Source organism: Corticium candelabrum, chromosome 6, assembly GCF_963422355.1.
Source record: "Corticium candelabrum chromosome 6, ooCorCand1.1, whole genome shotgun sequence".
Classification (NCBI taxonomy): Eukaryota; Metazoa; Porifera; class Homoscleromorpha; order Homosclerophorida; family Plakinidae; genus Corticium; species Corticium candelabrum.
Window position 1 is genome coordinate 7,883,318 of NC_085090.1, and position 22,500 is coordinate 7,905,817.

At 38.4% G+C, this 22,500-nt stretch overlaps 3 protein-coding genes and 1 long non-coding RNA gene across 4 annotated transcripts in view; 2 read left to right on the plus strand and 2 right to left on the minus strand.

Moving 5' to 3' along the window:
• LOC134180939 (uncharacterized) overlaps positions 1–14,787 on the plus strand; it is a 20,526-nt gene extending 5,739 nt beyond the window's left edge. Inside the window, exons 2-22 of the mRNA XM_062648121.1 lie at positions 812–1,948; positions 2,019–2,273; positions 2,532–2,677; positions 2,733–2,873; positions 2,939–4,051; positions 4,124–4,229; positions 4,297–4,434; positions 5,178–5,303; positions 5,375–5,491; positions 5,593–5,721; positions 6,097–6,237; positions 6,317–6,442; positions 6,520–6,645; positions 6,707–6,829; positions 6,903–7,055; positions 7,408–7,476; positions 7,545–7,670; positions 7,983–8,114; positions 13,181–13,549; positions 13,603–13,874; positions 14,659–14,787. Coding sequence (XP_062504105.1) covers positions 835–1,948; positions 2,019–2,273; positions 2,532–2,677; positions 2,733–2,873; positions 2,939–4,051; positions 4,124–4,229; positions 4,297–4,434; positions 5,178–5,303; positions 5,375–5,491; positions 5,593–5,721; positions 6,097–6,237; positions 6,317–6,442; positions 6,520–6,645; positions 6,707–6,829; positions 6,903–7,055; positions 7,408–7,476; positions 7,545–7,670; positions 7,983–8,114; positions 13,181–13,549; positions 13,603–13,874; positions 14,659–14,787 — 5,151 coding nt within the window. The 5' untranslated portion in view covers positions 812–834. The remainder of the gene's footprint in view (positions 1–811; positions 1,949–2,018; positions 2,274–2,531; positions 2,678–2,732; positions 2,874–2,938; positions 4,052–4,123; positions 4,230–4,296; positions 4,435–5,177; positions 5,304–5,374; positions 5,492–5,592; positions 5,722–6,096; positions 6,238–6,316; positions 6,443–6,519; positions 6,646–6,706; positions 6,830–6,902; positions 7,056–7,407; positions 7,477–7,544; positions 7,671–7,982; positions 8,115–13,180; positions 13,550–13,602; positions 13,875–14,658) is intronic.
• Positions 14,788–14,847: 60 nt separating this feature from the next.
• On the plus strand, positions 14,848–17,163 carry LOC134181343 (uncharacterized). Its single transcript, XM_062648605.1, has 6 exons — positions 14,848–15,000; positions 15,062–15,130; positions 15,199–15,351; positions 15,421–15,585; positions 15,644–15,927; positions 15,999–17,163. Exons 1-6 carry the CDS (start codon positions 14,848–14,850, stop codon positions 17,011–17,013), a joined length of 1,839 nt encoding a protein of 612 aa, XP_062504589.1. The 3' UTR covers positions 17,014–17,163.
• A 101-nt stretch (positions 17,164–17,264) lies between these two features.
• On the minus strand, positions 17,265–18,901 carry LOC134180940 (uncharacterized). Its single transcript, XM_062648123.1, has 3 exons — positions 18,180–18,901; positions 17,632–18,082; positions 17,265–17,558 (listed from the first exon to the last, which is right to left on the minus strand). The coding sequence occupies exons 1-3, from the start codon at positions 18,899–18,901 to the stop codon at positions 17,265–17,267; spliced, it is 1,467 nt and encodes a 488-aa protein (XP_062504107.1).
• A 2,502-nt stretch (positions 18,902–21,403) lies between these two features.
• The window catches only part of LOC134181444 (uncharacterized), a 1,668-nt gene continuing 571 nt past the window's right edge, over positions 21,404–22,500 (minus strand). The window contains exons 2-3 of the long non-coding RNA XR_009970154.1: positions 22,315–22,391; positions 21,404–21,852 (exon numbers count right to left, since the gene is read on the minus strand). This is a non-coding gene — a long non-coding RNA (uncharacterized LOC134181444). The remainder of the gene's footprint in view (positions 21,853–22,314; positions 22,392–22,500) is intronic.

The window sequence follows — 22,500 nt, forward strand, 5'->3', positions numbered from 1 at the left end:
GTAGATTGTATGCAACAATTTCAATAAATATTCAGATAAAGGGTATTGTGTCTCATTTTGATTTCAGTCGCAAATTGAATTAGAGTCCATCCAAGTGAAACTTGGTTTTCCTAACACATTTGTTCTCTCTCAAAGCTTTGCAAGGCATCATCAGACCTTAAGTTAATTATTTTAATGACTATGCCCTCTAAAACTTGGTCTACTTTGCAAAACTCATGTCTGTACATGGTAATGTGATCCTTATCCATACATTTCTATCTACATTTTCCAGTGGGCTGTGTCCTTATCTAGCTGCTATTGTTACCTTGATGGATGCGTGAACTCACCCCAGAAGTGAAAGAAAATGTTGATTGGATTGTTTTTCAAACACTTAATTCTTTCATGTTCTATCACAGCTCTACTGCATAGTAGGGCATTCATACTGACAATCATGTAGCGTTATTTCTTACTTAGCGTAGTCTTCTTTCACATCTATGTTACCTATGAATTAAAGGTTCTACTTATTATACAGAACCAGTGACTTTGCTATGTGCATTATTTTCGTCCGTAATTATTTTCAAGTGTCCTTGAGTCAATGCTACAGTGTGAACGCACTTTAGTGGTAGTAGATCCTCCACCAAATTTAAATTGTAAGCATCCAGTTTTGGCATTCAGTCATCTGCAATGTACAATATGCCTTACATTGCATGCACATTTTTATGTTAATTTAGTGTTTATCATATGGTGTTTAATTAATTAATTATGGATTTAGGTGAAGTTGATTGTAAAGCAAGTCAAACAAAACTACAGCTTATTGATCATTTGTTTCTAGGTTATTGCATCATTGACGTTGAGATGACAAAACGAGATCATTTTGATGTGCTGATTGTTTGTCCTCGGGAGTCAGAGCTGCAGGCTGCACGTCACGTGTTTGAACACGAAACAAAGAGCAAGTTTGAAGGAGCTCACACTAATCTCCCTTACAACCTTCGTTTGTGTCGTGGATGGAATGATTTGCCTTTGAATGTTGCCATGGTAGCTCAGGTGGAGTGTGGTGGTATTGAGAGTATGAAGCTTGTTGCTGACTTGGCAAAACATTTTTCTGTTGGTTTGATTGCAATGACGGGCATTTGTGCTGGAGAAGAAGACAGAAAGAGAGGAATAGAATATGGGACAGTTGTGGTGGCAAAGAGAACAACAACAGAATGTGGAGGGTTAGAGAAGGAAGATGGAACAGTTCAATCTTGTGCACGTTACATAGAAGTGAGCAAAATGCTTGCTCCAGCTCTGAATGAAGTTGTTGAGACAAGAGAAAATGACAAGTGGTCATCGTATGTTCCTGCTAAATTGTATCGTGCCAGTCCACGATATGTAAAGGAGCTGCTGCTTCAGTGTGTTTTAGACAATGAAGAAATCAAGGAGAAGAAGGATTGTGCAGGCATTAAGAAAAAGGAGCTTTTTGTAGGCATCAAAAAGAAAATGCTTCTTGCAATTATGGAAAGTAAACTTTTAGGCCTTACTAAACATGACGTCATCGAAGTTTTAGAGAAAACGGAGAAAGAGCATGAGCCATTAGTGTATGCAGAAGGGAAGCTACAGGAATACAAGTCAACTGAAGCAGGAGAGTTCTATGCTAATAAGGAGGTCGAATTTCTACATGAAAACAGAAGTTTTACAGTTGTATCTGGATCAATAGGATCAGTCTCGATGGACACTGAAAGACTTGACAGAGAAATGACAGAACTGAAACAACGAATGGGAGATCACGACATCAAAGCTATTGATAAAGAAGCTCATTCATTCATGGAACAAGCGACAGACAGTTTCAGTCCTGGATTAGCTGTTGTGATGAAGGGAATATCTGACTACGGAACTGAGAGCAGCAAACTGATGTATTATGAAGCTTATGCTGCTGCCACTCCAGCTGCATTTCTGAGACATTTCATCACTGAAAAGAAGTCTGTGATAAGTACGTGATGTTGAGAACGATATGCAGGCAGTTATGTGAAAATATATTTTATTTGCTTTATTGTTTGTAGGTTGTGGGTCATTGAAGGCTCAGTTGTTTGATTTGTGTGACATTGTGGGTGACAAGTGGCGTGATTTGTCTGATCGTCTCAACATGAGCAGATATGATGTTGAGATGATAGAACTGGAGGTTCATACAAAGAAGGAACGAGCATTTATGATGCTATGCAAATGGCAGTCGATGGTAGGAGACAATGCAACTGTAGAGAAGGTAAAAGCTGAACTAAAAGAGATTGAAGAGCAGAAGAAGGAAGAAGCCATTGCAAGTAAGAGACTATAATGTTGTGATGTTGGTGTTGTAGATTTGTATTTTATATTCATGTTTTCAAGCAGCTTTACAAAGTCTAGAATAGTCTGATTTTGTTATATTTTACTGGAAGCTTATATTGGATGTAGTTGTGTTATATTATCTTATTTATATTGTTTGCTGATTGTTGAGCTGAGACAACTTTACTAACAATTGTAAAATATAAATCACACCAATATTTGCACCATTAACGTGTGATCTCTTACTTGTGTGTTAGGTATAGTGTTTCCCAATGAGCTAATAGACGAAAAGCAATTTTGTGGTCGCCATAAAGAGTTGACAATTTTGTCTAACACAATGTGGGGAGAAAAGGCTCCACAAGTGTCTACGTCATTGCAATTCTGCTGTGTGGTGTGTTTACATGTCAGTGTCAATGAAACATTTGATATCAACCGATTGTTTTGTGTATTGCATTTAGGTGATCAAAGGAATGGGCGGAGTGGGGAAGTCATCTTTGGCAGCCAAATATGCATTTGAATGTAAACATCTGTATAGTGATGGAGTGCTGTATTTCAATGCAGAATCATGGGCAACACTGACAAACTCAGTCATACACAATGTAAACACATTGACTCACATTACTGGTAGTTTTGTGTTAACAATGAGCACATTGTCTATTTGCAGCTCACAGTTTTGTCTTTAAGTTCTCCTTCTGTTTCACGTTCTCGAAGTCGATTTGATGAGCTAAAGAGCAATCCATTAGAAGACAACAATGCAGTGCTGCTTAACCACATTTCCAAGCTTCCTAAGATGTTGCTGGTGTATGATGGTGCAGATGATCTCTCTTTTCTGCCTAGAATTCTTCCTCGTTCAACTGCTGGTGTCCATGTATTGATCACAACTCGATGTGATGATTGTTCTGTGTTACAGAAATCAATAAATCATGTCATCTCTCTTGGTTGTTTGGAAGCGGAAGATGCCGTGGCAGCCGTAGCCATGTGGTCCGGTCGTCAACCGTCCAACAGTCAAGAAATAGCAGCAGCCACCAAATTGTCAGTTGAGCCTCCCATAGAAAAGCTACCAATTGCTCTTGCTCATGCAGGCACGTATATGCGAAAGGCACATCTAAGTTATGAGGAATATTACAAACGGTTGAAAAGAAATGAAGTTGAACTTGAGGGTTTCGCATTGGATCTTGACAAACTGTTGCATTACTTTAGAGCAAGTCGTCTACGTGAAGTGCTTATGGAAGCTGATGTAACTCAGCCTCCTGATTTGAAACGGTTGAGTGACAGGAATATTGATGAGTTGGATATAAGTGAACGTGACAAAAATGTTGTAAAAAATGTGAGAAATTTTATGATGTCTTCTAGTCATGCTCATCTGACATGGCAGATGGACATTGAGTTGGTTGCAAGAGAGAATGCCAAAGCGTTGTCTCTACTTGAATATGCATCATTTCTGTCTTCAAGAGACATTCCAGAGAAGCTCGTTCGTCCTCTTGTGTTTGGTGAATGTGCCAATTATGAATACAGTTTGTGTGTCTCAAGTTTGTCTTCACACAATTTAGTTGAATGGCACGAGACAGCAGAAGGTTACACTTTGAATATTCATCCATTGGTGCAGTCAACAGTGATGGAACGTGTCAAGCAGCAGCCAGATGAGATGGAACGTAAACTAACTGATGTTTGTAACAATATGAAGTCTCATATACCGCACAGTGAAATGGAGTTTAATTGTCTTCCAAGTGATGTACGAGTTCAACTATCTTCTCACTCGTATTCATTGGCTAAGCATGTATTGCTAGCTGATGTAGAAATACCAACTTGCTTGGATTTGGTTAGGTGTACGTGTGTGACTTTTTCACAGTTCCACCATCCTGACATATTGTACTATTTGTGTGAAAAATGGTACCACAAAGTGATGCAGTTGCACAGTTTTCCACATGAGGTCAAACGCAAGTGGCTCATAGAAGGTATAACTTCATCTTTACTTGTTGATTCAGATGTGTTGTGTATTGGTTATCACTTTGTGTTATTTAGCAACAAATCTTTTGATTTGGGCATATTTTCAAAACTTGAAATTTAAGGAAGCATTAGATTTGAGTCTGAAAAGCAAGAAGGTGATTGATGAGTTAAAACCAGATGAGAAGAAAGAAATATATGAACATCATAAATTTGGTAAGATAAGACATTTGATGATGTATTTATAGACCAGGAGTGCATCTGTATTGTTGAGAATTTCTGGATGAATTTGTTTGATGATGTCAATTTCAGTACTTTATAGTTGTTTGAAAACAATTAATTTAACAAAGTTAGAAAGTTTGTACAACAGAATATGATGTTGTGTGAAATACGTGACGTAATCCAGTGATTACAAATAGTATATGTAGTTTACACTAAAGAGATGATGGATAGTTTATTGACACATTTGAAGGTATGAAAACATTTTTTGATGCATTTTCCTAACTGAGAGCATTTGACTGAGACTCATTTATATTAATTAAGTTGAAAGGTAGGGGAAGGGGTCAGTTAATTCAGTTTTAGTAAGTTTATAAGTTGTTTGTCTTGATGACATTATATCTGTTGTCTTGTCATTAAGTGGATATGGTTTTTGCAATGATTAGATGACAAGACAAGCAAATATTTATTTAGTGATGATAATCAAATAATCAATAATTGAATTATAATTTTGTTTTGATCAGCTTGAGGTAAGTAGTTTTGTTCAAACTGGAATTTCATTGTTTGTAAAGATTTTGAGGTGTTTTTGTTTATTGATTATGATAGTCAGATTTATAGATCATTATTGTCATTGTTACAAGTACCCAATTGTATTGCTAGTAGTTTGTGTATATTTTCTGTAATTATTACATTTTAATTTATATTTTGTTGAATTTCTCACTGTAATTAACCGTTTGTTGTAGTGTTGCAGGTTATTTATTATTGCTATCAAGTTCTAAACAAATTTGAAGAAAAAAAGTTTTATCTGAAAAAGCTGATGTTGGTGATGAAAACTTCTGGAGAACAACTTGGACGTGAATTTGCTTTAAGTATTAAGTTAAAGACAAATTTGTTTAGTGTATGTAGTGTTTGGTGCAATGGCAGTTTATTTATTTGTTAGTTGAATGCAAGATGGCAGACAACTACTTAGAGAGGGGTAAACGAGACAAAGCAATGAAATTATGGCAACAAGTGATGGAAAAGTTAAATGATATGGAAGAATATGATCAGATCGAAGGTAAAGAATTTGAATCATAAATTTTCTTATTGTTGAATGTAATGCTGTGGTAAGTCAAAGTTTTATTAAATTAACCTCATACTGTGATTTCTGTTATATAGTGATGACAAGATTATCAACATGTTTTTTATCTTTTGGAGAATTTGAAAAAGCAGATGATTTATTGGATAGGTCATGGAAATTGCTTTCCAGAGTTGATTATTACAATTTTCTTCGTGACCGTCTTGAGGGTGAGATATTTTGTATATTTGTAATTCTCATAAATCAATTTTTTACTATTTGCTTGTAAAATGGGAAGCATCTTGTGCTTGTCAGTGACAGCAATATTAGTTAAAGAGTGTCAGGGTCAACTGTATTGAGATGTGCAGAATCTTTCATTATGGTTTTGTTGTATATCACGTGACATGTTGTATTTGTGTAAAATTAAAACTTAAAAAGCGTGCGTTTATGATAGAGAAAGTGTTAATGGAGACTCAAAGCCATGATAGTTGACTTGAATGACACTCTGTATATATGATTGCAAGGATATGTTATATTGTATGTAGAATGAAAGTGCAGATAGACAGTAAAATTATGATTTTGTTTTTGTTCATGTCTTTATTTAGTGATGAGGCTCAAGTGTGATCGTGAGCTTGAAAGACCTGATGGATCAAAAGACAAGCTTACTGAAGCATTGGAAATAGCAAAATCAGCTTTGTCTATTGCTCAGTCTTTCCTACCATCAGAAAGTTATGAGATTTTCTTATGTACGTGAATTGATTGTTAATATGTTTTGTGTACTACTGAAGTTATTTTCCGGTTTGTTTTTAATTCTGGTTATTGTAGGTACAGTGCAAATTGCTAAATGTAACAGTAAATTAGGAAACATGGAAACGTGCATTGAACAACTGAAAGAGATCAGGAGAGTTGAGGAGGCAAACATGCCTCATTCACATACTAAACTATGTTGTGGTCAGTAAATAGCTAGTTCTGTATCTGTTAACGTTTTTGTTTTACAGTACTGCTTTAACTTTATTTATGTCATGCAGTAATAAGAGAATTAGGAGGCATACATGAGGACAGAGGTGATTTAGTTGAAGCTCTGACGTGTTACAAGGAAGTATTAGAGCTGTACCAGCAGGAGGACACTTGTTATCATTTGGAAATTGCTGATAGTTTGATAACATTCTTGACTCAACATGACATCATATTAAAGGTTGTATGTTTTCTGTTTAGCTCTCATGTTTATTGGTACAATATATTATAAGATGGGCAACATCACTGATGCTGTAAAGCATTTAGAGCAGTCTAAAGAAATTAGAGAACAGAAGTTACCACTTTGTCGTGAAGCTGGTCTATGTATGCAGTAATATGCGTATTAAATGTTTATTATATCTGTGTGTTTGCATTCCAATTCTATACTTTGCGGTAGGTTATGGATTTTTTGGAATTTGTCATATGCTGACGCTAGCAAGAAAGACATCATTTGAACAAATGCAAGGAATCGATCAAGCACAAGAAGCATTTACTAAATCACTCAACATCCTGTTATTTTATCCAAATTGTGATCAAGAAATATTTTACGGTGAGATATTTTTTACTTACTTTGCAGTACAGTGGTGGCAGAGCTGGGGGTGAAGAGGGGACAATGCCCCAAATTGACAATCAACAACTGTGAAGAAATTTTGGAAGGAAATATATGAGATTTTATACTCCAGTATGACAAGTGTTCAGACCTATAAATGCATATAAGCACTTTCTCTTGCCTAAGAGGAGTGTGTAAATTAATAAATTATATTAACATCAGAAAGCGCTTCCCGATAGGAAATGCTTACTGAAAGCTCACCCTTGTTCATGTACTGCGATGTCCTTTCATGCTCCTAACTTACGATTCGCTCCGCCATCTCTGCAGTACATAATAACTTTACTGATTACAGTGTTGAGGCACTTTGGTTTTTCATATGACATGGAAATTGATGAGGAGACTCTACATGAGAAGGCCACTGGTATGAGCTCTGTGATATCTGGTTTGCTAATATTTCCATTGTTGATGCATTTATTCATGTATGTGTAGTGCTAAAACTAATAGCAAGGAAAGCATATACTTGGAGAAATTATGCCAGAGCTAAAGATTTGTTCTACATGCAAATGAAAGTTGAAGCTGCTACAATGGTTTTACAGCCAGTACAAAAAGCTATTGGTATACAGTTGTTTGTTTGTATACGGATGATTAGGTGTGAAGTGTCTTGATGTTGACTGAGACATGTGAGAAAGCTGTGCCAAAATATATTATTAATTATATGCGTGCGTGTGTGTGTGTGTGTGTGTGTGTGTGTGTGTGTGTGTGTGTGTGTCGATGCTTATTGCATTGCTGCTTTTTAAATAAAGCATGAGACAATTATTTTGTAATTGTATATTTTATTAAAGAAAATGGGTTGGGAAATTTTGTTGATATCAATTATTTGTTATTCATCAGATGTGACCAATAGTAATTTTATCTCTTGTACTTCAGCACTGCACGACATCGGTTTGTGTCAGATACGTCTCTCACAGTTGGATGAAGCTGAGAAAACATTTACTGAATCACTGAGAATTGCTCAATCTCTGAGACCAGACGGGCATCAAGGTTTACAGATTTCATCCAGTAAGACGTGCCAGCATGTCAGTCTATGTGAAGTCATATTGATATCAATTATTTTTCTAAACTTAGTCAAAAATCTGCTTGGACTAGTTCGGATGCTGTAGTACTTTAGAACGTTAGATTAAGGTACAGACTTATTAGTAACACAATACAGTCACAAGATTCATGAAGTGTATTTTACAGTTAGTGCTGATTGTCATATGTCTATATGTTTGTTTGCTTTTGGTCTGCTTATTGATATCAAATATATTGTAAACTTTATAGACAATAATGATTTACATTTTATCTCAAATTCCAATACACTACAGTACGACGTTTTTGTCTTCTACAAGACAATCTGCTAATGATGCAAGTCTGTTGAGTACCAATGCATCACTACTGACTATATTATAACACCACAATATTTGACTGTTTGTCTTTAATATTAATTAAATTGTATGGTTGGGAGGCCTTATCAAGATAAATTACTGAGAGTCTGAGAATAATTAGCCTTCATATTGGAGGTAATATTAATATCTAAATGATTTGTTGTATGATGACTTGCCACTTACTTGCTGGCCATACTTATCACTCAATAAGCGTGTCAGTGTAGGAGTTGATGTGGGTGGGTGTTGGTGGTGATGAGTGATTGTTGACAGTTTGACAAGCAAGCCACGTGCTCACAACAAGTCACATGCTTAGATGGATCAACCCATTGTGTTCCATACGTTAGAGACAGTAGGTCCAGTCCAACTGGTTGGTGTGTCTCTCTACTGCACTTGATGATGTTACTAAATGGCACGTCCAGATGAGGTGATTCTGAGCCTCTCAACAAGACGAGACGCTGGAAACAGGACAGCAAAGGAGCTTGACAGAACATGTTACAATGCGCATATAGTATACTGCATGATCATTGTTGTATTGTGATGTCAGGAATCCTGAAATTTTTGTTCAATTTTATTTACTGTCACGTGATTACGTCATATTTGGTATTTAATTAATTAATGTATGTTAACAGGTCAATATGCAGTTTGCAGTTGTGTTGGCAGTGTCTTGTTACCCAATGCTGCTGGAAGGGCTGTATGGAACTAGGTGACCCCCTTACTACCATTCAGGGGATAATTATTTTTAAGGGGTGTTGCATTCTGGGTTGATAATTATTTTCAGGGGCACCCTAAATAGGTCCTATAAGGTAGTTAGTTATATTGGTGGGTCACTAGCTGACTAACAGCATCTCTAGCTAATCAAAGTTGGAATAGTGAAGGAGGCAATGTGTTGATCTGTGACCTTAATTGCTTTTAATTTTTATCAATTAATTGTTTTATCAATCAATTTTTATTAATTAATTTTTTATTAACTAGAGATGGATATAAATAAGCGCAAACCATTCCGTGCATTTGCTTTCGAAAATCCACTCGCAACGACCCGTGTACTAGATTCCCAGCAACAACTCACAGTGCTCGAAATAGCGGTCGGACATCGGACATTTCCGAACACTTTTGTTGTTTGTCCGATCACGGAGAAGAACGTTCGGACAAGATGTCAAACTTTAGAAACGCAACTGTAGACATGCCGTAAAGGAGCTCTAATGTCTTGCTCTCAAGGTTAGATTTATCATTTTCCACTACAGCTAGCTGCACAATGAGCGTCTATTCGTTTTGCCGCATGTTTCCGATGTCTATTACCCAGTGATCACCGCTCTTTGATAATTGAATTATAATTATTACGCCACAGGTGCGGCCAACTGTAATCGACGTGTTTCATCTCTATATCAAAAGGTTCGTTGTAAGATTAGTGTTTCTCGTATATGGGTTATCAGAAGAGATACACATGAGTTACTAGTAGCTACGTAATATACCCCAACCGGTCTTGTAGAACGGATTCCTGAGTCACGTGCTGTAGTAATCATATGCACGGCGTTCTCCAACTATGTCGTAACTTGTCTGCTGTGAACTTCAATCTTCCGTCGCTTTTCACTTTTATAGTATGTACAGTATCCTAGAGATTTACAGAGGCTACTCTCTGTTAATGCTGACTTAGTTCCCGAAAGTCAGTAATGATGCAGCTGTAATTGTTTACCACACGCAGATGTTATCCCAAAACTGTCCATTAGAAGTCATATAACAATAGAATGAGGTTATGTAAACGTAAAGGCTATCAAGACGACACAGAACGGGAAGAAGAGTCAGGAATACCAACCAACAGCCCGCGAAACAATGAGGACTGTGAGTTGATGTCACAGCGGTGGACTGTTTAGTGACCTTGCTAATTGGCTACTTCCTCTAGTAGCTGTATAGTCATACCTTCCTAATTAACTCATGCGCTAGGAACCCTATTGAGGATTGGGAAGCTTGGGTGGGAACTGTTGACAAGCACTAGTTTTGTACGTTGTACATGAACCTGTACAATTTAGTGTCAGTTTAAGCCTAACTAGTAACTGATTTACTCTCTGATACAACAATTAGTACAAGTTGCTTCAAGGCTAATTAATAGTTAATTAACAGTGAATATAAGTGCTTATGAGCAGTACAGAACATGATTCAACTTCTGCTGTACTATTAATTAATTTAGCTTAATACATTTTGTCTTAAGTATCTCGTTATAGGAACTTTCTAATGTCGCTTAATCCACAGACCTAAATCACAAGTCATGAAAAACAATCTGTGGAGACCATTTTAGTCTCAAACTCCGTTGACTTGTGGATACTTAGTACTGTTTATAGACCAGAATTGGTCTACCTATAGCTGGACTGCTTTGAAATGTCTTGTCTAATGTCGTTGTAAAAATGAAGAAATTATTTCCACTGTTGTGTCTTTCAAGAATGGAAAAAAATGCCTCAGCTTTTGTGATACCTTACTGAACTTTTGTGCTCATGTAGCTGTTGACTGTTTATGGATATCATAAGGCATGGTGACACTGATCTATTCCACTCATCATGTTAAATTTGACTGCCTTTTTTTTTATTAATGCGCGTTATAACAAACAAATCAGGTTTTGATGCTCCTGAGTAAGTTAGTTACGATGGAAAATATGTCCGAACAATGTTGAAACCTTAATTCGAGCACTGAACTCAGGTTCTACAGCACTGCATTAGAATTCTTCATGCACTTCTCACCTTAGAAAGGCGTATAGTTAGACTAGTCTTGGATCTCGCTGTTACTGTAGAGACCCTCGTCGACTAACTTGATGCGTTTGAAATGCAAAAACGCACAATCACCAACCGGATTGCATCACGCCGTTATCTACTGCCTTTCACTCCTACTGCTATACACCAATTGGTCTTCGTCATGAACCCTACTATGGCGCGCCATTTGTGCCGTAATTCGCTATTTCTACTTAAGTAGAAATAATTCTACTTAAGTGAAATTCAATTCTACTTAAGTGAAATTCAATTCTACTTAAGTGAAATTCAATTCTACTTAAGTGAAATTCAATTCTACTTAAGTGGAATTCAATTCTACTGAAGTAGAAATCAGCACTTCTACTGAAGTAGAAATCCATTTCTACTTAAGTGAAATTTGTTATTTCCACTTCAGTTGAATTGAATTCCACTTAAGTGGAAATGAATTCTACTTTAGTGAAAATAGATCACTGAATTCTACTTAAGTAGAATCATTTTTACTGAAGTCAACTGATTACTACTTAAGTGGAAATGAATTCTACTTAAGTGGAAATGAATACTACTTAAGTGGAAATGAATTCTACTTAAGTGGAAATGAATACTACTTAAGTGGAAATGAATTCTACTTAAGTGGAAATGAATTCTACTTAAGTGGAAATGAATTCTACTTAAGTGGAAATGAATTCTACTTAAGTGGAAATGAATTCTACTTAAGTGGAAATGAATTCTACTTAAGTGGAAATGAATTCTACTTAAGTGGAAATGAATTCTACTTAAGTGGAAATGAATTCTACTTAAGTGGAAATGAATTCTACTTAAGTGGAAATGAATACTACTTAAGTGGAAATGAATTCTACTTAAGTGGAAATGAATTCTACTTAAGTGGAAATGAATTCTACTTAAGTGGAAATGAATTCTACTTAAGTGGAAATGAATTCTACTTAAGTGGAAATGAATTCTACTTAAGTGGAAATGAAACCCCACAATAGCAAGGTGATATTAACACCACTGATGCGGAACGCTTTAGATTCAGTAACACATTTGCAGGTGTAGCACAGGTGCACCTCTCCTTGTCCATGTACCAAAGCAATTAGGGTTGTGGCACAGGTGCATACATATACGCATAAAGTGCACCTGCACTTGTGTTATAAGCGCTAAGCCGATTAGCTTGTGTAGCACAATTTGGTAAACACAATGGATACACGAAAGTGCTAATTGAACTGTGTAAAAGACCGCTCAGATACTACACGTTAACTGATGTATTAATTAATATATCTAGCGGACGTACGGAACAGGCATGGAAAGAGTTCTTGTTCAATTGATCTTTTCTTGTTTCCGTCGATCACGCACTTTTAGATATTTCTAACACTGTCGCAGGTGTAAAACAGGTGCACGTGTACTTGCGTCAAAAGAGATTACGGTTGTGGCACAGGTGTACACATTGTCTGTTTATCACAAGCGCACCTGCAATAAGCGCTAATGCGATTAGTTTGTGCTGTAGTACAGGTTACCTAGTAACGTGAATACAATAAGTACACCAAAGTCTGAGAGATTTGAGTCTGAGTCAAATACAACACGCTAACAATCATAGTAAATAAGCAGTCACAAGCATTATTTTGGAATGGATTATTACGTTTGCTCTTTGTGGATCATGTAATTGAGCTAAAGCAATTTTGTTTCTACCTTAATTAACTAATACATCCACGTACACCTCCACTTGCGATAAATCGATTTGCTTTTAGCACAAGTGCAGGTGCTCCTTAGTACCTGTACTACAAAGGAATATAGATTTTAGCACAATTTTGAATACAAACGTACACAATGAGTGACGATTGTCTAACAAACCGCTCAGACCACCGGCAAAGACGCCCTTAACACTATATAAAGGACCTATTGCACCGCTCTCTAGCTGACTTATAGTTGCAGTATACGTTTGTATATACGTCTTGGTGGTTCTTTTGATTGCTAGACTTTCGGACGATGAACACTGAAAATCAAGGCTCAGAGAGTAACGAAGTAAGACTTCCTAGCACTAGTAGTGATCTGGACATGGAGGACTTTGTCAATGTGTCCGATGCTGCCAGCCACGTTTTGTCGGTATTGCGAGACGTCAGGAACTCACAACATTCGTCTGCCAGTCGCCTGTCTTTGGAACTAAGCAACAGCTTTTCTGGAGTTATTGGACGCCGTCGAGCCAGAAGATCCGAGCCTATACCAAGGCGTGGCCGTGGTAGAAGAGCTGCGTCATGGAGGACTCATGTTGTGTGTTTGGCCCAAGTGAACACCACGAGAACAGTCACTCGCTCAGAATTGGAACGGCTTACAAGGGCTGGACTTGGTATGCAATTAGCAATTTACGTTGGCGTAATTAATAGCATAGAAATTTGGCAGGTGTACCACGCCATGAGATTTCATTGGTGCCAAGCGATCACCCATATTCTGAATTGCCGTTGACTTGGACAGCTGAGCAGATGCACCAATGGGTCTTGCAGACATTCCCACTGCTGGATAGTACCAGTTATACTTACCATAAAGCGGACAAGAACCGAAACCTAGTCCAGTTACCAGCAGAAGCAAACACTCCTGAGATTCTCAGAAGAGAAGTGCGCCAGGGAAAGCTGTATATCCGACCAACAACAAATCTATTATCATCGTCAATGGAAGTAAGTATACTAAGTTACCTAATTGATGCTATTTGATACAGACGTCTTCCTCAGGGTTGTCTTCTTTAGCATGCATCTTAAGTTCAGAGCACTAGCCCAAGCCCAATTAATTAAGTGTGTATCATATAGTGTCGTTCCTCCGCGGCCTTGGATCGCGCTTTTGTTTCTATACATTATGCGCAAAGCGTGGTCCGTGGATATGGAGTTTCTAAGGTGATTATAGTGTTAGGATTAGGTATGCATGGTTTGTATTAGGGATCCATGGTTTGTACTTACAGGCAATATCTTTGCGCACAACATCTAGATTTTGCGACCAGCTACAGGTCTTTGCAAACCTTGTGATCGTAATTAAGTTAATTTAAGTTAATGCTTGCAGTTGGACTACGTTCAACTAATAGGTCGCGTAATAACCCTGTAAAAGCTCTCAGCTGCCTCTATCATAGGGTCTGGCGTCGTCGTAAATATATATGACTCTAGCAGACGTACCTATACATGTAAATAAATAATAGATAATAAAAATAATAAATAAATATACAAACAAATAAATAAACAAACAAGAAAATAAATAAATAAACAAACAAATAAATAAACAAATAAATAAAAAATAAATAAATAAATAAATAAACAAACAAACATAAATAAATAAATAAATAAATAAATAAATATAAATAAATAAATAAATAAATATTATATATTGTAACCTTCAAATGGTATGACAAGAGAAGGGCTCGCATTTCTCGCCAACTACGGCATAAAACAGTTTCAATAATTTTTTGTGGCATAGGTCTCAACTGCTTCTTCTGCGACTCGTACTGGTGAAGACATCCACACCAGAAGAACCATTCGCGTAAAAAACTATTCACAATGTGACATGATGCAGCGTAACACACGCTCCATGCACGGTCTATTGTAGGCTAGGCAGTTGCCGACAGCAGCAACCACAACAGCAGTAACCAGAACAGTAGCAACAACCATGACAACAGTTCCAACAACAACACCACCACCAGGAACAACAACAATCACACGCTCTTCGTATCACCTAATTGGATCTTCTGTTCAAAGAGATCAGCTTCGCGATTGGCAAGATAGAGAGTATGAAGAAAGTCTTCGAGCTGATCAAGCGAGGGTATATGCATTGCGAGTCTAGTGAAAATCGTAGTGTGCAAATATATCGCTGCATCTCTAAGGAAGCAGAGATTCTAAGACAACAGCGACGGGCTCGAGAGGAAGACTTGTTTTCATCATCTATAAGACAGGTGGAGACTCTATGCTGGTATTTACAAGTCTGCTTGTAAATTGTCGTAACTATTAATTTTGCCTGCAGCGTGTTTCTGTTTTGCGGCCGTGGCTAGCTACTATGTGCCAAGCGTATATACTCCCGGACTCCCAGTCGTCTCAACTTGGCTCTACTATCCGGTTTAGACTACCTAACGGTAGTTCTCACAACCAAACATTTAGATCTGCTACTCCGCTTAATGTAAGATTCCTAGTATCAACTAAGTTAGTAATTTTTCTTCTGTCTTATTACATTATTGCTTTCGTATAGGTGCTGTACATGTATGCTGGTACTATTCCAGACATTTTCGATCCCGAAGCTGTACGACTTCTGAACACCTCTTTTTTCCCTCCAGCAGTACTTCTTCCCAATCCCACCAACACCTTCGAAAGTTGCAGACTAGCCCCTTCGGCTAATGTTTTAATTGAAAATCTAGTATGATTGAATTACAGATACGTCTGACAATATTAATTAAACTTGTTTACATGTACAGGAACTTGAGTCTCAGGAGCAATGTCTTCTTGATTACTCCACAACTGCAGGGTGTCCCGTAACTACGACTAGGCCAAGACTAGCATGTGAAGTTGAGCCGCAGCATTCTCCACCTCTAGTCACTGTTGCAGTTGCCTCAAACATTACAAGTTGTTCTGAAAGTCCAAACCATACTCCAGACAGTGATGATGAAACGTTGGATGTCATTTCTCTCCGTTCTACGCCTCCTCCTGCCAGCTCGCCAGGCGCGAATTCATTGTACCAACCTATATCTCCTGATATCCAGTAAGCATGTCGTGTGGACTAGCAGCATTACTTCATATGCTAATTTAACTCGTATATTTATTCTCTTTTAGCGATGAAGTAACCAATTCTGAAGCAGAACCAGAAACGTGGATTGAGGTTCGGCGATCAGTTTTGGTAGAAGATCTTATTCGTCGTTTTCAAGATATCACCGATGTTACCAGCAGGCGTGTTAGCATAAACGTGAGTGGAGAGTCTGCAGTGGATGTAGACGGGGTTTTTCGTGATGTACTGACGGTGTTTTGGGATGAGGTAATGGATAGAAAGTTTGACGGAGAGATGGAGAGAGTTCCCGTCGTCGACCCCAATACGACTAAAGAAGAATTTGTTGCAATCGGGCGCATTCTGGCTTCAGGTCTTAAACAGGTTGGGTTTTTTCCACTAAAGTTTTGTAGGGCAACGGTAGTATCGGGACTCATCGGAGAACAAGTAACTGATGACTGCCTAGTTACATCTTTTTTCAACTACCTGTCGGAAACTGAAAAAGAACTTATTCGTCAGGCAGAAAGGATGGATGTTCTCGACGACGGCACTCAAGAAGAACTTATCGATCTATTCAGTCGGTTCGGCGTAAAGCAACTGCCCACAGCTGAAAATCTTCGCGACATTGTACGACGAGTTGCTCATTCTGAACTGATGGCAAAGCCAGCCTTTGCCATGGAAGCAATAAAGAACGGCGCGGCCTCTTGCCTACCATCAACTAGATGGTACGAGGAAAAATTGGCAGAACTTACACCATCTGCAAGAAAGGTGGCCACTCTAATAGCAGAGCCAGACGCCATGTCTGCTAGTCAGCAGGCTGTCTATAACTTCCTGCTCAGATACATCCGAAGTCTGAATGCAGAGATGCTAGGACGCTTTTTGCGCTTTTCAACTGGGAGCAGTGTTGTGACGGTCGATATCATAAAGGTCGATTTCAATGCATTGACCGGACTCTCTCGCCGCATCACATCACACACATGCAATCCATGCTTGCACTTACCCACTACATACTCAAGTTACACCGATTTTCGCGCAGAGTTTAACAGCATACTGACTGAAAATCAGTGGACAATGAACTTTGTATAGAGAACATTTGCGAGTATAGAGAACATTTGCGCGTAACTGCTGACGTTGTCAGATCTTAAACGTTCATTACGTATGTAGTGTAGTTGGCTATTTCAAACGTTGTTGTGTCGATTGGCACTTGATTGTATTTCATGACGACTTAATAAATGAATGAAGGATTGTTGATTTCACTTTGTGCATATTAGAAAATAATGGTAAATTAAGCGGACTATCTAGGAAACTCTTGTTTATACTTGCACATCTACATCTGGTCACTGAAGAGTTGCAAGTGCATCAAGATAAAGATCAACCCCCCAGCAATCACTATCATGGAGTGGATTTACGCGACTTTGAAGTTCTTCTACCGTCTCGTCTGTCAATTGTATTGAACTTGGCGGAACTATGACTGAGCTGCTTTCTGGATCTTCAACCCGAGTGGATCTTTCCAAGTCGATCCCATACTGGACTATTTCTTCCGCTGTTAGTATCGCGTCTTCTGCTGTTCTTCCACTACCGCACTGTTCGATCATTCCCGATATCCATATTTGCACTGGACTTCGCCCATGCTGTGTAAAACAACAAATTACTGTCAGTCATTGCTCTAGAGCTTTGAATCAATCAATAGCAAAATGAGCTGACCTCAGTCGACAAGTGGTGTCTATTCCAAGCACTAACAAAATTGTCAAGAGATTGGTTGATTCGAGGAATAAACACGTATTGCAAGCAATACAAATGAAGCTCATTGTTGACATTCAAAAGTTCGTGATCTTCCAAGAAGTAAAACAGTGAGTAGTAAAGGCTAAGAACGCCTCTATATACATCTACCCACAATCTCTCAATTCGTTGATTGTGCACTGAACGACCAGTAATATGACTCCCGCGACCAGGTCCTCTCAACAAAAGCATTAGCTCTGCTACCCGCACATTTTCACCGCCCTGGTCAGAGCGAACTCGAGATGGAGTTCCATAATTTGTGATCGCTTCTAGAAATAATGCTAATACTGTTTGTGACCTGTTGTTATTTGAACATCGCAGATAAACAACTAGACGTGAGTGACCGTCAATTCCTCCGTGGACCACCAACCTCCACCTGTAATGTACGTATAAAATAGAGTTAATGCGCACAAACTAAATGACACTGATACGAAAAATTTTAAGCGCTGCAAACAGGACAACAAAATTTGTACCTAATCAAGGAATGGTTTCCGTCAATGTGCCAGAGAGAATTGGGTCCGTGAACTCGGTACACACGTCTTTGCGTAGAATCGCTCCAACGGAGTGCAACACCTGCTGGATCAACCCTCAGTTGAGATGCGCGAACCCTGCTTCTTTGGACACGCACTCCTTCCGATTCTAAAAGGCTATTCATAGTTCTGCCTCCGGCTCGAGGATAGTCACGACCAATCCTTGCAACAGATGCGTCTAATTCTTGGTCTGAAAGTGTGGAATATTGTCCTCTCAAACTCAAACCGAAGTCTCTCAACCGACGTTGTAATGTTCTATATGAAACACCAAGTAGAGAACTGATATCGGTACCTGTAAAGCCGTAGTGTATAAGAAATTGAAGTTGTTGCTGGGGAATGTCAAATAACGGTGGACCACGAGACCCCGACGTTCGGCGAATGGACAATGATTGACGAGGTGAGGGCGACTCTATCCGGCAAGCCTCAATAGACAACAGTAAATTGCGTAGTCCACACACCAGGCTTTGACACTGGTGTGCCTGCAGCACGTCACCGACTCTTTCCACGTTTCCAATTAGATACTCAACTCGAACGACACAACTGTCGACATCTCTTTGCGACACTTCTCCAGAGCCCAGAAGACGTTGCACGTCAGCAACAACACGTGCAATGCGGCTAAGAAACGACTCGATGTCGCTTCCAAATCGATTTCGCGCTCGTGACATTTGCAAAAGAACCACCAAGACGTATATACAAACGTATAGTGCAACTATAAGTCAGCTAGAGAGCGGTGCAATAGCTCCTTTTTAATTAATATAGTGTTAAAAGGCGTCCTTGCCGGTGGTCTGAGCGGTTTGTTAGACAATCGTCACTCATTGTGTACGTTTGTATTCAAAATTGTGCTAAAATCTATATTCCTTTGTAGTACAGGTACTAAGGAGCACCTGCACTTGTGCTAAAAGCAAATCGATTTATCGCAAGTGGAGGTGTACGTGGATGTATTAGTTAATTAAGGTAGAAACAAAATTGCTTTAGCTCAATTACATGATCCACAAAGAGCAAACGTAATAATCCATTCCAAAATAATGCTTGTGACTGCTTATTTACTATGATTGTTAGCGTGTTGTATTTGACTCAGACTCAAATCTCTCAGACTTTGGTGTACTTATTGTATTCACGTTACTAGGTAACCTGTACTACAGCACAAACTAATCGCATTAGCGCTTATTGCAGGTGCGCTTGTGATAAACAGACAATGTGTACACCTGTGCCACAACCGTAATCTCTTTTGACGCAAGTACACGTGCACCTGTTTTACACCTGCGACAGTGTTAGAAATATCTAAAAGTGCGTGATCGACGGAAACAAGAAAAGATCAATTGAACAAGAACTCTTTCCATGCCTGTTCCGTACGTCCGCTAGATATATTAATTAATACATCAGTTAACGTGTAGTATCTGAGCGGTCTTTTACACAGTTCAATTAGCACTTTCGTGTATCCATTGTGTTTACCAAATTGTGCTACACAAGCTAATCGGCTTAGCGCTTATAACACAAGTGCAGGTGCACTTTATGCGTATATGTATGCACCTGTGCCACAACCCTAATTGCTTTGGTACATGGACAAGGAGAGGTGCACCTGTGCTACACCTGCAAATGTGTTACTGAATCTAAAGCGTTCCGCATCAGTGGTGTTAATATCACCTTGCTATTGTGGGGTTTCATTTCCACTTAAGTAGAATTCATTTCCACTTAAGTAGAATTCATTTCCACTTAAGTAGAATTCATTTCCACTTAAGTAGAATTCATTTCCACTTAAGTAGAATTCATTTCCACTTAAGTAGAATTCATTTCCACTTAAGTAGTATTCATTTCCACTTAAGTAGAATTCATTTCCACTTAAGTAGAATTCATTTCCACTTAAGTAGAATTCATTTCCACTTAAGTAGAATTCATTTCCACTTAAGTAGAATTCATTTCCACTTAAGTAGAATTCATTTCCACTTAAGTAGAATTCATTTCCACTTAAGTAGAATTCATTTCCACTTAAGTAGAATTCATTTCCACTTAAGTAGAATTCATTTCCACTTAAGTAGAATTCATTTCCACTTAAGTAGAATTCATTTCCACTTAAGTAGAATTCATTTCCACTTAAGTAGTATTCATTTCCACTTAAGTAGAATTCATTTCCACTTAAGTAGTATTCATTTCCACTTAAGTAGAATTCATTTCCACTTAAGTAGTAATCAGTTGACTTCAGTAAAAATGATTCTACTTAAGTAGAATTCAGTGATCTATTTTCACTAAAGTAGAATTCATTTCCACTTAAGTGGAATTCAATTCAACTGAAGTGGAAATAACAAATTTCACTTAAGTAGAAATGGATTTCTACTTCAGTAGAAGTGCTGATTTCTACTTCAGTAGAATTGAATTCCACTTAAGTAGAATTGAATTTCACTTAAGTAGAATTGAATTTCACTTAAGTAGAATTGAATTTCACTTAAGTAGAATTGAATTTCACTTAAGTAGAATTATTTCTACTTAAGTAGAAATAGCGAATTACGGCACAAATGGCGCGCCATACCCTACGCCTCCTACGATTATGCGCTGTTTGCCTAGACGCAAAACGCTACCTAGGTATCTAGCTATGGTTCTATTTTACTTCGCGTAAACTCGTGCATATGTATATCGCTAGTATGCTGCATGGTACAGCCTGCTAGCCTTGCAAGATACTAAGGGTTTTCTTCTGCTCTTTTCTGTGTTGCATCATTGTTTGTTGCTGCAGTGAGTCGCTCTACAGAGGATAGGAGATAACCACACACTGCACGTGCATGTTCCGTAGAGATGGTATCGCTAACACTGTACCATGCACACACGATCAACAAGCTAGGATACCCACGATAATCCTGCCAACTCTCCCGCATCACGAGGGAGTTTCCCGCTTATCAGGCAAGTCTCTCGCGTGTCCGCATTTGGCACCAACGTGCAGCATACTATAATTACTTAATTACTTAGACTGCAAGGTGTAATGAGTGTGTTCTTCGTCTTTCGTGAAGAAGTGGATGTGGTAGGCTGCATGTATGCTTAAGTTTAGTATTGGCTTACTATATAATATATTTAGTATTCTTACAACACGCGCGCGCGCGCACGCACGCACGCACGCACGCACACTGACAGACACACAGACACAGACACAGACACACACACACACACACACACCTGAGGCTTTCCACCCTATTCTAGTAGAATCGACCAACAAGCTCCTGTGTAATGATAACCACACATACCACCAGTGCAAGTCACATATTGTACCTAATGTATATGTGGGCTGACACATGCACTCTTGTAGTGTACAGCAACAACTCTGTTGTCGATCCACAACAGGCAATACAGAACGTCATTGATCCACTCTGAGGTGTGAGAGTTTGCAATACAAATTGTCTTTCAAGTCATCACAATTGCATGTCTTTCTGTATTCAATGAAGTCAGGAATGATCATGTTGAGAAATATTGGGTGGATTGATAGCCACTCAACCAGTTGGTTATCTCCATCAGATACTGCAATATTCTTCCACAAAACCAAACTCTCACGAATGTCATAACACGTCTGTAGTATAAAACAATCAATCACCACAAACTCTTGCATCACTGGGATGACCAGCAGATACAATTTTGTCTGTGAAACATGAAGGGTACGTGAGATAGAAAAAGGAAAATGACAAAGTGAATGCAGACAGACGCACAGTACAAATATGTATTTATTGGTTATGTTGATTGATATCAACATGTGTAAAAGGATGTAATACAAAGAGAATGGTTGGGAATGAATGAGGTGCATGACATGTTCTGTTGTTTGATGTGTAGTTGGGGTAGCAAAAGAGATACAATGCAGACAATATGGTTCTGTAGCACATAAAGTTACCAGAGCAGATAAACCAATTTAATTAATATTGTCGTTTAATTTTAATGTGTTTGTTCGTCTGTTTGTCTGTCTATCTGTCTGTCAACACACATTTCCAAAATGACAACAACAATACTTTGCAGTCCAAATAAACAGTTACAAACACCCACAAGATTATGGACACACACATACACAAACAAACAAACATACACAACTAAATGAATAAATTGAGTTTACCTTGAGCTGTTGCCATTTTGAGAGAAAACAAATAATCTCCAATTTAGTTCATTTCACTCTGATCAACAGCCATAAACCTACATGTCAACATCTGCACACACACCACACACACACACACACACACACACACACACACACACACACACACACACACACACACACACACACACACACACACACACACAC

What these genes read in the sequence shown, in the direction of transcription:
- LOC134181343 (XM_062648605.1), top strand. Translation starts at nt 14,848, where the DNA reads ATGACAACAGTTCCAACAACAACACCACCACCAGGAACAACAACAATC. An exon ending in TTCGAGCTGATCAAGCGAGG is followed by an intron (nt 15,001 to 15,061) that starts GTATATGCATTG and finishes TGCATCTCTAAG; the next exon opens with GAAGCAGAGATTCTAAGACA. An exon ending in CCTATATCTCCTGATATCCA is followed by an intron (nt 15,928 to 15,998) that starts GTAAGCATGTCG and finishes ATTCTCTTTTAG; the next exon opens with CGATGAAGTAACCAATTCTG.
- LOC134180940 (XM_062648123.1), bottom strand. Translation starts at nt 18,901, where the DNA reads ATGTCACGAGCGCGAAATCGATTTGGAAGCGACATCGAGTCGTTTCTT. An exon ending in GGAAACCATTCCTTGATTAG is followed by an intron (nt 18,083 to 18,179) that starts GTACAAATTTTG and finishes CGTACATTACAG; the next exon opens with GTGGAGGTTGGTGGTCCACG. An exon ending in GACACCACTTGTCGACTGAG is followed by an intron (nt 17,559 to 17,631) that starts GTCAGCTCATTT and finishes TGTTTTACACAG; the next exon opens with CATGGGCGAAGTCCAGTGCA.